General features: G+C 36.1%; 1 protein-coding gene and 1 long non-coding RNA gene across 2 annotated transcripts; one reads left to right on the forward strand and one right to left on the reverse strand.

Moving 5' to 3' along the window:
• The first annotated feature begins 251 nt into the window (after nt 1-251).
• Nucleotides 252-16,812, forward strand: LOC149578707 (uncharacterized). The gene is made up of 2 exons (XR_016356973.1): nt 252-732; nt 16,388-16,812. It is a non-coding gene; the product is annotated as an uncharacterized LOC149578707 (long non-coding RNA).
• On the reverse strand, nt 13,806-15,825 carry LOC149578708 (F-box protein At1g60400-like). Its single transcript, XM_089831249.1, has 2 exons — nt 14,424-15,825; nt 13,806-14,233 (listed from the first exon to the last, which is right to left on the reverse strand). Exons 1-2 carry the CDS (start codon nt 15,417-15,419, stop codon nt 13,970-13,972), a joined length of 1,260 nt encoding a protein of 419 aa, XP_089687375.1. The 5' UTR covers nt 15,420-15,825; the 3' UTR covers nt 13,806-13,969.
• Nucleotides 16,813-17,706: the final 894 nt, after the last annotated feature.

Consider the following 17,706-nt stretch of genomic DNA (forward strand, 5'->3'; position numbering starts at 1 on the left):
AATACAATCCAGGAGACAAAAAGTATCCTTAATACCATGGAGAAATATTTAATCTCTCACGTTTACTGAGAGTCCAACAAGACAGCTAATTCTATTGTCAACGTGGTGAAGAAACTCAAATAGAGGACGTGCTGGCAAGGTGACATGTATATCCCTATGGACGTCATGTCAAATATTAATTATGATATGGTAAATGACAAAGAGGGCTTTATTTCAAATGATGCCAATAGTACCTCGAGGTGATGGTTTATTAATTATGAGGTACTCAATGAATCGAAAGGCAAGAGGTGTAATAATTTTCCCTTTTGCTTACATATTTTGTGGGCAATTTTGAGTGTCATCTCTTTCATTCATAACCAATTCAATATGGGAAATTGTTTACTCTATTGCTCAGTCGGTTTTCCGGTGTGTCAATTGTGCAAGAATAGTATGAGCAGACAACGAAGACGCAGGGAGCCAAAGAACTATGAGAAATGGAGGAGAAGAATCAGGATGTAGGAGATCCTATATGGTGGTCTTCCACCTTTCATGGAGAGGTTGCATGGTGGTAACCCTAAAGTCACAAAGCTTATCCTCAAGAAATGGAATGAAGGTACCCTAAATATTTTTGGGAGAAACATCACGGTTATGGAGGAGCTCATTTCCCGAGTCACAGAGACAAGAAGATCTCTAATAGTGTTGTCGAGGACTTTCCCAAGGACGAGAAGGAACGCGACGCTCTAATAAAGGATGGTAAAACTTGTTACCATTCCAATTCTATAAAAATGCTATGGAGATTTGTGCTGAGAGCCATTGTATACTATGTCACTTTGGATGAGAGATTTTTTCGTATGTGCACCCATCACTTTGTTTTGTTGAACCATATCAAACATGCTATCAAAACCTCCATTCCTTTTTATCTGTACACATCTATTCCAGCATTAATGGGATTAGGGAAAAGGTCGTTATGAACCCTCCCTTGCATGATGGCCTCATACTTCTTGAAATTCATTTAAGAAAAGGTAGAGTCTGAGGGAGATTACAAAGAGTTTCATTTCCAATAGGATTTCTTAGAGACGGAGGATAGTGAAGGCATAATTCGGAAGATTTGGAGTCCACTACTACCAAAGATAAAGGCCATGGCTCCTCTTCCAAGTGTCCCCTGAAGAATGTCAAGGAGTTTGCAAAGCACAAAATCTCTAAAATGGTTATCTCCTCTAATAAGGAATACAATGAAGAGGAGGATATGGACACAGACAAAGACGAGCAGGACAGTCGTATAAAGAATAAGGGTTCCCCTTCCCTGACCTTGAAGATCGAGAAACATAAAAAGGTTGTTTCGAAGACTCCTAGCACAGAGGGTAAGAAGGTGGCCAAAGATATTCCCCTGGAGCCTTCCCAGGAGCCTGCTATGGATTATGGTAAAGAAAACTGTCTAGAAAAATATTGATATGAGTACAGTGAAGTTGGGAATAGCCAAAGAAAAGTTGAACCTAGTTGTTAGGGGTGAGGAGATTGGTAATGATTATCTCACACAACTTCTTGACCCTTCAATGTTAGTTCTGAGTGATTTAAGCAAAGAGCTTTGGATGGATGTTCTTCACACAGCTAGGAAAGCCTGCTGGACAATTTTAGGGCCATCGAGAGGTTGTTCCACGAGATAAATGAGATCAATGGCAAGATGAACACCCTGGAGACCAAGGTTGATAATGTGAAGGAGAATGATGGCATGGAGGGAGTTGATGTGAACACAGGGTCTATGATGAATATCGCTACCCTTTAGAAGCTGGAGGCCAAAGTCTTAAACTTGGATGGTTGGCTTTCAAGCATTGAGAAAACCCTCAAAGACATTGTTGATCAAGCCTTTAAGATCTTGAAGGCTTCCAATGAACATATTAAAATCCTCAACGGTAAGTTGGAGGGTACCTCTGAGAATAAGGCCATTATCAAGATCTCAGATGATAAGGAGAAGGATGTTTGATTGTCAAGCAAGTTTGGGCAAGAGAACCAGATCCAACACCAAGAAAATGGTTTCTACTGCCATTGCGGAGATCAAGCAAAACACGCAAGAGGTTGAGAGGATGGATAAGCTCAAGCTCGAGGTTGCTAAACTTCTCAAGCTTAGTTCTGATCTTTGGTCTGTTGGGTCATGTCCTTTTGTTGTTGTCCTTCCCTGCCTAGCTTTTTATTTTTTGGTTGGCCTTATTCTGTTATGTTTTGTCTTGTCTTTTGGCCTATAATGTTTTAAATTTAGTCATATTTTGGACAGAGTTTCAGGACCCCTTCAAAACCTATTTTTTCTTAATCAAAGAATATTAAAAAAGAAATGTAAAAATCAAAATAACTAAAGAATGCCAATAGTGGCATATTGTGATGGTTAAGTCGTTGCGTTGTTATCCTTGCTATCAAGGTTCAGATCTAATGGGGATGAGGTTCCCCGTTTGTGGCCTCACTAGTTCATAGCTCCAAGTCAAAGTCTTTACCCCTCAAAAAAAAATTTAAAAAATAACTAAAGAATAAAAATAAAAAGATGATCGAAGGAAAGAACAAATAATAAAGGAAAAAAAACCATAGGAAGTAGTAGAAACTAAATGAAGTGTGTATATGTATGTATGTATGTATATATGCATGTATCCATGAGTGTATATATACAAATGAAAATATAAAACTGTAAGAAAATTTTGAAAAAATAAAACTATATATATATTGGAAAGACATATGCAAGTAATAAATAGAAAAAAAGACAAAAATAAATAACAAGTAAAATAAAAGGGAAAGAATACAAATCCAACAAAAGAGAGGAGAAACCAAAGCCAAAGGAACCATCCTGAGGAGCAAGGGAAGGTGGATGAGAAGCCCCGAGAATCTCGAGTAAGGAAACAAAAGAGCAAGAGAACCACAAGGTTCCAAATCTAACAAGGTGAGGGGGCTAGGACGGAAGATTGTGGTTTCTAAGGTTGGACAACAAAGGGGAACATTGAATATGAGGTGTTTTGTTTGAGATGACTTGGTGAAGATAAGAGATCTCATGCTCTTAAGTTTTCTTCATTGCAAATCTGAAAGGCTCTCAAAGCTAGAGTCTTAAGGACCCCTAGCTTTGGTTAGGGTGGTGATGGGAAGAAGAATGAAGAGATTGGTGTGAATAGTCTTCCTAAAAGCACAAAGATCAAGAGAGTCACCAGGCTTCTTTAGAAGAAGAATGTCGACAAAGGGGAGTTGGTGGTCTGATTTTATCTCCTTGTTAAACAAGATGCAAGGGACTAAGCTATTGAGGTGGTTGTGAAATTCTTCTAACTTGTTAAGACCATGCGGTCAACAAATGTTAGTATCATCCACATAGCATTTCCACCATTTTGGCTTAAGAGGGAAGGAGTGCAAAACTAACATCCCAAAGTGTTCCATAAAGAGGTTAGTAGTGACTAGAGAGGGGATCTCATGGCAACATCATCAACTTGTTTGTAAATAAAACCTTCAAACGAGGAAAAGATGGATCTTAAGGGCAATTCTACAAAGGTAACAATCTCATCATTGGATTTACGTTGAACAATGCCAATAGCATCAAGAATGGGAATCTTGGTGAAAAGAGAGACAAAATCAAAATTAACCAAGATGTCCTTGCTCTCTAATCTTTTGTCCTTGACAAATTGGTAAAAATGGTTAGAATCCATGATGAAAGAGTTTGAGTTACCCGCAAGAGGGGTAAGCAACTTAGCCCAGGTAGAAGCTAGATGATAAGTTGGGAAGCATATGGTGTCAATGATGGGTCTCAAAGGGACTGAATTTTTTAACCCCATAAATTCAGGGGGTGACTTCTTTGCTTTTCTTAGTGACATCATCAAAAACATAATCATTGTGGAACCCTCATATCATTGGTTTGTTCAAATATTCAGAGATAATCATTGTTTGAAATCTGAAAAATTACCTCTCTTTCTTCAACAACTTCTGCCTTTGCTTTTATCTTTTCCACCAAGTCAGCACCAACATTTCCATTCTTTCCTCTACAATCTTTGTCAAACACAAAACCTTCACAAGTAATTGTAGTTTCTTCAACCTCTGAAATTGCTATAACTCCATGCTTCACTCTGTCATTGTTGGCCAGTAACACCCTTGTCATTTTTATTTGTTTCTTTCATGCCCTCTATGAGACATGTTCCTGTCACAAATCCCTTCTCCTTTTCACCCATAAAATCAATATTTTCTGCACAACTTCAATGAACAACTTCAATTCTTCTGTAGTGCTTTTCCACTGCTGTGTCCTACACCACTACTTTCATGCCTACTATCACATTCTTTTGTTGTTTCCTTAAACTTCCACACTTCAGTTTCCATGGCTTTATGCTGATGTCTTTTTATTGCTGAACTCGCATGGTCTGATTTCTGTCCTCAAATATTTTCTTCTGTCTCCTTTCTATCCAACTCAACCTATAAATTGCTTTCATCATATCATTCATCTTTTGAACCTGCTTTTTAGCACACAAACTAGTATAACACCTTTTTTATTACACTTTAATTGCTTTCCTTGAACAATTTGTTTTCTCTGTCAACTTGGTACCCTATAGCCATGATCCCAAACAAGATTTGAACACTCCTTTTCTCCTCATTACCTATCATATCTACACACTTGGTTCTACATTTAAGAACAAAGTTAACACACACAATTATATTTAACTTTGCAATAGGTTGTTGTCTGGATTTAATTCATTCTTGTCTTCACTTCTTGCTAACTTTTCCGCTTTGGGGATTCCTTTTCGCTCATTTGCAACATTTTCTAAAGCATCACAGAATTCTAGGGCATATTCAAATTCTTCCTTAAAATATTGAAAAATATCAACATAATCTTCTTCATTTTTAGGTACTTTAAGAAGTAACTCTTGTGCATATGGTTTCCAAAGGTCATCTTGGCTGACTGTTGCAATTGGTCTTCTCTCATTTCTCACTCACAACACTTTCTAAAGGTGCCTTGCACTTCTCATCATGTTCGAGGTCTGATTCTTGACCTCCATTTCAAGGTTTCACATACCTAAAAATGCATATGTAAGCACAACATCATAAAAATAAAACAAGAGATCAACATGTCTCCATGAGCACCTCCTTCATAGACACTTTCCTCTCTTCTTGACTTCTTTTGAGTGCCTCCTTTTTCACTTCATCTTCTATCCATTCTTTCTTATTGTCCTTCATGTTTTCCACAAGGAGAACTACTTTCACCTCTCCAGGTATTAATACCACTTTTGACAACCTGCTATCCAAACCCCTACAGGTTTTTCTCATACTCTCATTGTCTACAAGGCAGCCTCCTTCTATCTTATTTTCTTTACAAGCAACTCCTAATTCATTTCACCTTCTTTCTCATTTGCCAATCCCAGACATAATCTTGGCTTCTTTCCTCAAACCACTGCTTTACCAAAACCTTACACTTCTCAAAATCCTTTCTCAAATCCACTAATTCTCTGTCAAACTCTGCATCTTGCATTGCCCTATTGGCTTCCCTCTTCTCCTCCTTTCTGAGGTTTTCTTTTAACTTTTGTTGCTGCATCTTTCCTTCTTTTACTTGCCTTCTTGATATCTCACCTAGGGCTACTCTCACTTGCTCTTGCCCAGTCTTTTGATATGCTATCAATCTATAACACACGAACCTTTCCAAGAATATAAGAACATGAAAATATAATACTCTTACTGCTCTAAAAGACCCAATTTACTTGCCCTGATCTTTTGGGCTCTCATACCACTAGAGGGAACTGTTTCCCACACATATATCCTGACACCATAGGAGGTCTCAGACCCATACTCAAATACAAAGGCTACAAACAATATAACCTTCTACAGACTTTCAAACCAGTAACAGGAACTTGAACAACAAATAACTAATTCTAGAGAACATAACATATCAACAGACCAATAGAATAACGAGTCCAATAACCACAAAATGAACATTTATGCAGAGATTCTCTGCTTATACTTTGACGCTTGATGGCCACAAAGAATATAATCTATATTAACATAATACCTGCAATAATGATCCATTAATCTCTGGCCACCCACTATCTCCTCCCCCGCTCTGGATTATGCCTTGCTTCTGCATCTAAAATGCACCCATATCACATCCAGTCTCCACTTTGAGTGTTCATTCAGACCGAAGCTATTCCATCATCATATTCTCTGCCTCGCAATAATGCATTCAAATCCTTACAACCATGTGGTCCTCCTTTCTATCACTATTTCTCCTTGCTGCTTACAGCAGTTTCCTTCCTCTTCCTCTACAGGCATACTCCATTTTCTGATTCACTGATAAAAGCACAGTCTCAAGGAATTAGAGGGGATGTCTGTCTTCCTATCCTTTCTATGCACCAATTCTCCTCCTCTGCTGTGTCCCCCTCTTCTCCCCTTTCCAACATCACTGCCCTCTCATATTCTGTCCCCACATCTCTTCTTTATTTTTTTTTGTCTTTAATTGTTCCAAGCATGAGCCCTCTCCTTCTTCCTTGTTTCCAAAACTTCCTTCCACGTGGATGCTGACCAAAGTCGGGTAATTCTTTTTTCTCTTGCCAACAAAACAATACATCAGTTACATTAGTTTAGAAGTTCTTTAAAGCCATCATAATACATCCATATTTGTGCTTAGTCTTCATTCACCACATTTCTTTGGACGACAACTCTTTATAAATGACAACATATGGGATGATCCTTCACCAAACTAGCTTTTCCTTCAAAGACTTTTCTTCAATGAATCTCTATATATTATAACAGTGGAAAGAAAAATAAATTACAAAATAACCCACCACTTACAACTATTATTTGCATATGCAGGAAATGAAACCATATTCTGCAATTCTAGAAATTACTCGCTGCAGAATTTGTTCAAAAAATCTCTTCAACCAATCTGAATTTATTATAACAGTAGAAAGGGAAAGCGCTTACAATTTGAACTTTTTCTATACCATTTATTTCTTCATCTACCACATGTACCCATTTTTCATCTTTTAACTGCATCTTTGCATGTGAATATTGAGCAAACAGGGAACTCAAAACTGCATTGTTTTCACCTTCATTTTGTGAACATTTTTCTTCGAAACATAAAGTTACACGTAGAAATTCCATCATATCACCTAATGAAGGAAACCCATCCCTTCACACCAGATAACATGGTATAATACTACATAGGGAGAAAGTCAAGATGTCCAGAGTAGAAATCCTCACATTTTGCAATCCAGTGTAAAATAAAAACAATAAAAAAAATCACCTTCACCATAATTTGACACAATATAACTGCCTCATCATTTTTGATAATCAAGTTGACACAATGTGACTCTATTCATCTAACTACTATCTATTAATGAGTGTTTTATGACCCACCAAACAGTAGAACAAAATACCAAAATATCTTATCCTCTCTTGAATAAAGTCTCGTGTATGCTAAGATTGCTAGAAGATCATACGATGACTTCAAGGTTCCTCTAATGTCAAGTCTTGACTGTGGATAAGATCGGTGGTTGATGTGATTTACTGATGATCACAAGGGGCCTTACATGTTTATTTAGATTCATTTCAAGACATACTCGATGCGAGAGCTATCTTAAAGTTTTGCAATAAAGTACTTTTTTAGAATTTTCAAAAATATGCAGAAATTAAATAGGAAGGGTTCAGGAATTCTATTCTAATCCTAAGGGTATACGAATGATAGAAGTTAAAAATATGCATGAAAGGGGTTCAGGCTAACTTTGCACGAGTTAGAATCACTAAAACGTCAAAAGTATGAACCAATACACCATCATATTCTTCATTATAACCACCACACATTAACTAGGCTAAACTTAATCTAATTGAAGGAATTTAAGAGAACAAGCAAGCAATTATCTTAGTAGCTCAGAGCAACAATCTCATAAAAATCCCCCCCCTTACAAATGAGAAGTGAGGCCTTTATATAGGTCCTTGATTACAACAGGTGGCCCGGATGATCACAATAACCGATGGCCCAGATCGTGCCATATCAGCCCTAATTAGGGTTAGGGCAAAGAAAAGGATTCTATATTAATGCAACAAGGAATCCACTACTATAGTAGGTAATAAATTCCCACTATGCATGCTTGCACAAAAAGTGAGCATGTCCATTACTCAATAAATGCTCATTCTTCGTTGAATAAATTATTCTTGATTCCATTCTCTAAATGCATAGAAGTTTGACATGGAGACCTCATTTCTTCATCAAAATTAATTGGATGTCATGAAATGATGATAGAGGCGATGTAAGCTCAAGTTTTTTCCAACTGTGTCATTTTATAACTAAGATCCAACTTTGGCTGACTTTTTCGAAGATCTCTCCTCAAACATTCTCGTATTCCATGTACTTGCTTCGAAATTTATCTCCCTAAAATGGATTAGAATCCCTTGCTGATGATTATGTTACTCTAGAATTTCTTCATATTGAACTTCCTTCGCCATGTTCTTGGATTTTTGGATTTGAGTGTCTTTCTTGAATTTCTAGAACTAGAGTTTTCTCCTCCTTTCTCTTCAAATGCTTTAAATTCACTGTTACACCTTTGCTTACATTTTCGAAGAATTCCCCCTTTTTATTAATCATCATCAATCATTTTTCTAGTTTTGGGTGCACACTTGAAGAGGGTGAAATTTGAGATCTGGAGGAGAAATTTCCAACACTTAATTCTTTCTCATTTTCCCATGAAGGAGAAATTTTTTCCCTTTCACAAAGGCAAAATTTTCTAAAACTTTGTCATTTTTTCTTCCATGGAAGAGAAAGTTTCCAACACTTAGCCATTTTTTCTTCCATGAAGGATAAACTTCCAACAGTTGTCATGTTTCTTCCATGAAGGACAAATTTCAAACACTTAGCATTTTCCTTCCATGAAGGACAAATTTCCAATACTTACAATTTTTTTCCTTCCATGAAGGACGAATTTCCAACACTTAGCCATTTTTTTTTCATGAAGGAGAAATTTCGAACACTATTTTCTTCCATGAAGGAGGAATTGCCAACACTGGTATTTTTTTTCTTCCATGAAAAAGGAATTTCCAACACTTAGCCATTTTTTCCAAGATTCCTAATTCTCTTGTTGGGGGAAATTTTGAGTGGTCATGGATTTTGTCCATGATAGAAGAATTCTGCAACAACCATTTTTCTCCAAGGGGGGATCTTTTGAGAGATCGTGGATTTTGTCTATGACAGAAGAATTCCGCAACAACCATTTTCCTACAAGGCAGGATTTCTTGAGTGATCATGGATTTTGTCCATTATGGAAGAATTCCACAACAACCATTTTTCTCTATGGCAGGATATTTTGAGAGATCATGGATTTTGTCCATGATGGAAGAATTCCGCAATAGCCATTTTTCTCTAAGGCAGGATTTTTTGAGAGATCGTGGATTTTGTCCATGACGGAAGAATTCCACAACAACCATTTTTCTCCAAGGTAGGATTTTTTGAGTGATCATGGATTTTGTCCATGATGGAAGAATTCCACGACAACCATTTTTCCTAATTTTCATGCCTTTCCACTTTTGGATATTTCAAGGGTGATTCCAAACTTAACCATTTTTTTTTATTGACTATCGTGCTTGCTCATTCTTTTGGATATAGAAACATGTACCCTTTTGGCTCTTTATCAACCATAGCTCACTTGTTGCCAAAATAGACCTACCAAAAATAGACATTTTAAAAACAGTAAGCTGTCCCAAAGTCAAAATAAGGTCAATCCGAGAGGCAGTGAAATTTACTAAAAATAAACTTTCTAAAAATAGTAAGTTGTTCCAAAGTCAAAACAAGGTCAATCTAGAAGGCAGTGAAATTTACTATAGATAGACTTACTAAAAATAGACTTTCTAAAAATAGTAAGTTGTTCCAAAGTCAAAACAAGGTCAGTCTGGAAGGCAGTGAAATTTACTATAAATAGACTTACTAAAAACAGACAAGCTAAAAATAGTATGTCAAGACATTCAATCCTCAAACAATCAAACAATTTCCATTCTCAGAACCACATGGACAACACTTTCCAGATCTGACCAATTTTACCAATTCTCATTTCAAAGAGGGGACCTTAGAAGACCGAGCCCAATACTACCAAGAAATAAAGCCAAAAGGACGAGACTAAGAGACAAAAGGGGGCCCCATTTACAATGGGGAGATGGTGTGAAAACCCCACAACACTATCCAAGTAGGAACCGTTCATACCTAAGTACATTACAACTAAACTTTAGCATAACACAAGTGCTCTAGGCCAGAGGCATAAGCTCACTGGATATTGAAGATTATTAAGCTAACTACTTCAAGAATTTTCTTCAACCAATCTGAGTTAATTATAAATTTATAACAGCAAAAAGAAAAAGCATTTACAACATTTAATACTCACAGCAACAACTTACAACCACCATCACATATGTAGGAAATAACACCTTATGCTGCAATTTCTAATTTTCTATTTATCTCTCATTCTTTGCAAACTGCACACTGTTTCTAGTTTTCTATTTTATCTAGCATTCTTTGCAAACTGCATATGATTTTTAAATTGCTATTTACCTGCAGACCTTTTCATTACAGTAGACAACGGTAAGGCTGCATATATAGATAGATAGATAGATAGATAGACTGACCTTCTCATTACAGTAGACAATGGTAAGGCTGCATTTACATATATATATATAGAGAGAGAGAGAGAGAGATGCTACATCTTAAAAGGAAAGGAAAATATCAAATAAAGCTAAAGACACAGCCGAAGCTCATATTTTGGCACGGGTATGGAAGATGCTGGCAAGGCTTCTAGAATTTGGTTTTATCCCTGCCAGTTAGATTTGCTTGAAATAACCTGCAATCATTGTAGTCGACGAGGACACATCTCTTTGAGCCATTCAGTCAAAGAGATCACATGCCTTGTCTAAGTTTCCACATATTACATACATGTCATACCTGCAGATACTGATACTGTGTTGACAGGTCATGCGTGTGCAAAGAAAAAAAGCAGACATCTCTTTGAAGAAGATTTGGAGAGTATTTCTACAAGGCTCAATATTCGATAGACCAATTACACTCGGATCCTCAATCATGTGCCCCACAACATTTTGAGTTTGGGGTAGTGATTTCACTCTTTCCAAACTCAAATATTCAATAGTGGATGAAGAGATTAAAACAATTACCTAGTCCAACACATCCTATTATTTCAAGTTTTTGGAGAAGGGGACAGAGTAAAATCAAGGAGACAAAATATAAATGCAGACACTTTGTTCAGCACAATCCAATTCCATAAACTTATACTACAGCATTTTCAGAGAAAGAGATGTTGTAAGTTGCACAGAGAAATATACAGAAATTCTTGTATTAATGTCCTCTATCCCTTGCATTCTAAAGCATAAAGTAAACCAAATTTATATCCTCCAGCTGACCACAGTCACCATCTCATAATTTAACCTAAACTCTGTGTTTTATGCAAGTATTCAATTCCTGTTCCTCATACAGCGAGCCACTTAAAGCTATTACTCAGTGGAAAAAAACTGTAAAAGTTAGCTCCTACTTAAGAGGAGAGTTGACAGTCAGTCTCATGATTCCCAGGAATCGAATTTACAATTGAACATAATGGAGGCAACGAGTAATGAAAGTGGGGAAACCCTACAAAATTACTTGGGAAAATGGTGAGAACATAAAAATTTATGATCCCTAAAAACACTTATGTCATCTTCCTTGTATCCGTACTTCTACATTAGACTCGTTACTTTAGCAACAAAATTATTTCTACTTAATCACATGAACCAGCTTTACCTCAACATCCTCTAGGGTTCTCGATTAACAATGACATGTAATAAGACCATGAAAGTTCAGTAAGGAAAAGGGTGGAATATTATTTATGACTTCATTTTTTTATCTGTTTAGAGATGTGTAGCTCAAGAGTAGAGGGTTTAGTAAGATTATATGTTGCTACTTCATACATTGTGACCTGCACTGAAGCAACAAACGATTAGATAAAATTGCAATAGTTCTTTGACGCATTCAATATCCCTGTATGATTTAGACAAGTCATCAGACCAGATTGCCAGTAAAATAATATGGAGCTTCAACATCATAAACAAAATTATGGAATAAAGCCAAAAAGAGCATAGCATGAAGATGTAACAGGCCCAAAGAATGTGAAACTGAAAATATAAAATGAGAGAGCAACAATATAAAATGATACTTAAAAAATGACATTGAAACGATACTGAATAATATATTGGAATGATATGAATAATGATGTGAATAACACTGAATCAATTACATTGATGTCTAACCATCTTTATATAGTTTTATTTTCCCTTACAACAATTGCTTACGGGAATAACTTCCCAGCAACTATATATTGAACTGATTTTATTTATCTAATCTAAACACAAAAACTAACCTAATTAATGTAATAAACCTAACATTCCCCCCTTATTACATTAATTCAACAATCATTCTTGCTAACCTAATTAATGTAATAAGTCCAACATTCTTAACCTAATTAATGTAATAAGTCCAAAATTCCCCCTCTTATTACATTAATGATTCTAACAAAATTGAAAAGCCTTCACCAATATTACAAACTTTGATGAAGCTCCTTCTTTGAAAGTAGTCTGCAACTTCAGATTGCAAATCCTAATCCTGAAGTTGAGCTCCTTTACCAATCTTTAAAAGTAGTCTGCAACTTCAGATTTCAAATCTTAATCGTGAAGTTGAGCTCCTTCCTTCACCAATCTTTGTAAATAGTCTGCAACTTCAGATTGCAAATCTTAATCCTAAAGTTGCCCTCATATCCCAACTTCAGATTGCAAATCCTGAAGTTGGCCTCATAAAAACATTGTTTCTACCTCTTTTACACAACGAAACATAGTTCCTCCACAATTTCACATCTCCATGGAGTGTGCCTGATGCCTCCTCTGTGCTGCACATGAGACGCCTTTCCTCTGAAAGTCCACATCTCCTCCGAGTGTGTCTAACGCCTCCTCAAGTGTCGTAGAAACAATCACCACTAATATGTCTGGACGTCTTTCCTCCGAAAGTCGACATCTCCTCCGAGTGTCTCAAACGCCATTGTTGAAATCCTGCCCCCCCCCCTCACTCAATAGAAGGACAATCACATAGCCAAGCCCCCTCTTTTCTTCAAGAACACAAATCTATCAATTCCCCTCTTATCTTCAGGGAGGAATTGGCCAAGCCCCAACTTTACAGGGACACAAATAGTGGCTTCTCATGCAATAATCATCTCTAAGCGAGAAGCTAGCTTGTGATGATAAAAAACTCCTCCAACCTCCATTGCCTCCAGCCTCCTATTTTATTCATAACAAATAGGGTCTGGTCATCCAAAATCTATTAAAAGCACTCTTCTCCCCATTGATTAACCTGCTCTGATACTACTGTAACAGGCCCAAAGAATGTGAAACTGAAAATATAAAATGAGAGAGCAACAATATAAAATGCTGAAATTATTGATTCAGATCATTCGGATACACACAGACTTGATACTTAAAAAATGACATTGAAACGATACTGAATAATATATTGGAATGATATAAATAATGATGTGAATAACACTGAATCAATTACATTGATGTCTGACCATCTTTATATAGTTTTATTTTCCCTTACAACAATTGCTTATAGGAATAACTTCCCAGCAACTATATATTGAACTGATTTTATTTATCTAATCTAAACACAAAAACTAACCTAATTAACGTAATAAACCTAACATTCCCCCCTTATTACATTAATTCAACAATCATTCTTGCTAACCTAATTAATGTAATAAGTCCAACATTCCTAACCTAATTAATGTAATAAGTCCAAATGAAGAGAGGGAACAGTTACAAAGTCCATAAGTCTTTTAAGCTACATTTCAAAAATCCATAATTATCCTTGCAAGTGTGGATGCCCTTCTTAGGTACAAAATGTCTTTAAAGAACATGCATCGACTCTTATAAGATATTAGAGAGGGAAAAGTTAACGAAGTTCATAGTCTCTTAACCGTACATTTCAAAAATCCACAACTATCCTTGCTAGTGTGGATGCTCTTTTCAGGTACAAAATGTCTTTGAAGAACATGCATTGACTCTTATAATTTTTGTCCCTACATGGAGGTAGTTGAATTTTCATTTGTTCAAGAAATGGTGTGCTTTGAAGCAAGCAACTTATTAGTGCAACTTCTTCGTGGGCAAACATTAAAAAGTGTAAGTATATTTTCTTGAGGTTAACATGTGGAGAGGCAAAGCACTCGGGAATAAAATATCTTGTCATGTCCTGCAATTGCAACCCCGTGAATAAGTAGTTTCACCAAAAATTCCTATATCACACTATAAGCCAAGATCTACTAAATTGCTTAAGAATAGGCCTTTCATTTTATATTTATATACATCCAAAATACAGATCTTAAAACACAACTTAAAACTTACAAATATTATGCTGAAAGTTCAGAAGTTTGAGTGAATACCTCAAAGAAAGAACCCGATATGGAGAGGGACCGAAGATTTGGAAGCCTATTAAGCAGATTCAGTAATGGAATATCCCTCTCTTCTTCTCCTACATAGGAATAAGGCAAGTCCACGTAAAGTTCCTCCAAGGAATGGAAATTGCCTACTATGTCAAGAAATCTACTTGCTGAGATAAAAAGTAGTTCGCCATAGAAGGATAGTACCCTCAGAGTATCTCCACAGCCCATTTCAAGGTAAAAGATGCCTCGAGAAAGCTCATAGAACCTTACACCATTTACACACAAATTCTCAAAATAGTACACGGACAATGTTTTTAGTTTGGGGCAGTGAACAGATAGAGTCTTTACCACATACATTGATAAATGTTCAATACTGGATGAAACTATTTCGACATCACCTAGCTGAGAACATCGAGTAATTTCAAGTTTTTGCAGTAAGGGGCAGAGCGAAATCAAAGAAACCAACGAGTCATTTGTGAATTCAGCATCTTCGAGCTCACAAGATATGAGGCGGGGGAATCCAACTAAATTTATGGGGAAATTAGTGAGTACGTACCTAGTGAGACAAAGGGTTCGCAGGCGTGAATATGAAAACAGAGCAGGTGGGAGTTCCTTTAAATCATTGGGAAAGAGAATGCCCGTGCCATAGAGAGTGAGGTGTTGCACATTACAGCGGGCAGCATAACTTACCCATTCGCACAAATTTTCATAAGAAAAACTCCACTCTGTACCATCTGCATGGATGGAAAGCGCCTCCAAATCGCTTGAGTGAAGAAGCAAGATGCTGGTAATAATATTCTCAGCTTTTGACATTGTGAGCGGGTCAATAGATTGGAAATCATTCGGAGAGAAACTGAGAGCGGGCATGTGGGTGTGGAGAAATCTCCACCTCCTTGACAGAATACAACATTTGACGGCATCTTTTATTGGAATTTTTGACAGTATGAAAGAGAGAAGACAATCGGGAAGCACGTAGAATGCATCCTCACAAGGCATGATTGTGCAGAGCACAAGGGGGAATAAATTTTCCTGTAAAAATAATGAAAGACGACATAAAATTCTCAAACGTGGACCATGGCAATTAAACGCAGGGTTTCATGGCATATTGATGGTGTAACCAATTCACAGCAAGGAAAAAATGCATTAAAGAAGAGTTGTGAAGCATACTTTAGTTTTTAACCAGGAGCAGTAAATCATAACTACAGAGATTTAAATTTATGCGATGCCTATCTTTTTACCACTTCGTACATTTCGTTGCTAACAGTAACCTGTGAAACCATTTTAAGGACAGTGTTGGCCATAATTCTAGGAAAACTACAACAATTTTGCTTAAACATAAATATTTCTGCTCGACAAGAACGTTCACAAAGAGTAGGCATATTTAATAGAATTAATCAAACCCGAAAAACTGTTTTGCATATCTTAAACCTTTTACGGGTGTCAAGAAACATACTCTTCAGTGGAGTGATTGTGGTGCCACTTATTATTATTATTAATCACCAGAAACACCCAGCCGAGAGAATGGGTGTTTAATTGTTATACAATATTTAATTATAATTATAATTTCATTGTTATGTAAATAAATTCAAAAATTCTAATATTCAGATTATATAATATTTAATTAAAATAATAAATTCATTGTTTAGTAAATTTCAAACAATTAGTAAATTCTAATATTCAGCTATCGGCTGCATAGCCAATTAGATTAATTACCTAGGGTTCGTTTAGATTGTGGATTTGAGTGTGAATTAGAATTCAGAATTCTAATAAATTCATAATCTATTGTTTGGGTCAACAAAATTGGAATTGGAATTTGGAAAAAAAAAAGAATTTGATATCCTCATTTATACTCCAATTCGAGAATTTGGTCTTCCATTCAAATACGTACAATTTGATTTGCAATTCACTAAGGCTCATTTTACTTGTATTTTCTTTCTTATCATCAATTTCATTGTTTTCTTTAGGTTGCAAAGGTAAAGATGAGGTCTCCCGTTGATCGTGAGGTTACAATCTTCATTGGTGAGTGAGATCTTCTTCTAAGTTATGGCTTTTTGTGGGGGGGGCTTTTTTTTGAGTCGTTAATGGTTGAATCCTCATCTCTGTTTTCTCTGTTTGATGGTTTTGATAACATTTTGGATATTTTTGGGGGGCTTTTTTTGAGCTGCTAACGGCTGAAACCCCAACTCTATTTTTTCTTTTTGATGCTTTTGATAAGAGTTTGGGTAAAATAAGTAATCATTGTGTTCCAAGAGATGACAACTCGATGAGACATTTTGTAGAACTCTTTGCACGCATCCTCAACTTCCCCCCCATTTCTTTTACATACGAATCAATATGTTTCCCATGGATAATTCAAATAATAAAGAATTCATTGTTAATTACTTTTCTTTATTCTGTGTGTTGCGAAGATGCATAACCCTACTATCACCTCCACTCATCCTGTAGGCTTGGAATCTTTATCTTAATATAATGCTAAAACTTTAATCTCAATAAGATGCTGAAACTTTAATCTCAATGAGATGCTGAAACTTTAATCTCAAAGTCAATGTTCAACCCTTTGTTTGAAGTGTTTTTGTGTTGTAGATCTAATGTAGTTGGATGGTTTTGTGTTGCATGTGTAGCATTTTAGTTCCTCTACTACTATGTTCTAGCCATAGGCTCAACATCCATTAGCTTTGAATAACCAATCAAATCAGCCATACTACATTCTCTTTTAAACTATTTAGCTCTAAACAAAATGATTTATCTTGAAATGATAGTATTATTCAGTTTCTACTTTATATTTGCATGTTGTGGATGGGTTGTGAATAAACAGATTTGATGAGTTCATTTTTTTGTACTATTCTCTTTTTTGTTGTTTGAAATTTTACATGGCATCTCATTAAGATTCTATAAATTATGTCTATGAATACATAGTAACTTGTCTCCCCATCATTTGAAATAGCCACACATATAATTTCTACTCCCATTATGACTGTTCAAAAGTTTCAGGTTAGCATCTCAAATGTAATTCTGCTAATATCTTCTCTAAATCATCATTTTCTACTAGTTGAAGTGTTTCAAGGTTGGGAAAACACTCTAGAGAAATTGACGTGCTCGTCATAAATGTCTTTGTCAAATTTATGAGTTTGAGATTGCACAATGAGCTTGTCATTAAGCACTATTCATTGATTGTGCAATCGTTAATCTTCAAAATTTGAAGATTTTCTAGTTTGTAGTGTGACAAAAATGGTAAACTGCTCACATTTGTGGACTCTGTAAACAAATGGTGTAACTTAGCTAG

The sequence above is a fragment of the Cupressus sempervirens genome, chromosome 1 (assembly GCF_028749045.1).
Source record: "Cupressus sempervirens isolate cs-2001-9-10 chromosome 1, ASM2874904v1, whole genome shotgun sequence".
Taxonomy (NCBI): domain Eukaryota; kingdom Viridiplantae; phylum Streptophyta; class Pinopsida; order Cupressales; family Cupressaceae; genus Cupressus; species Cupressus sempervirens.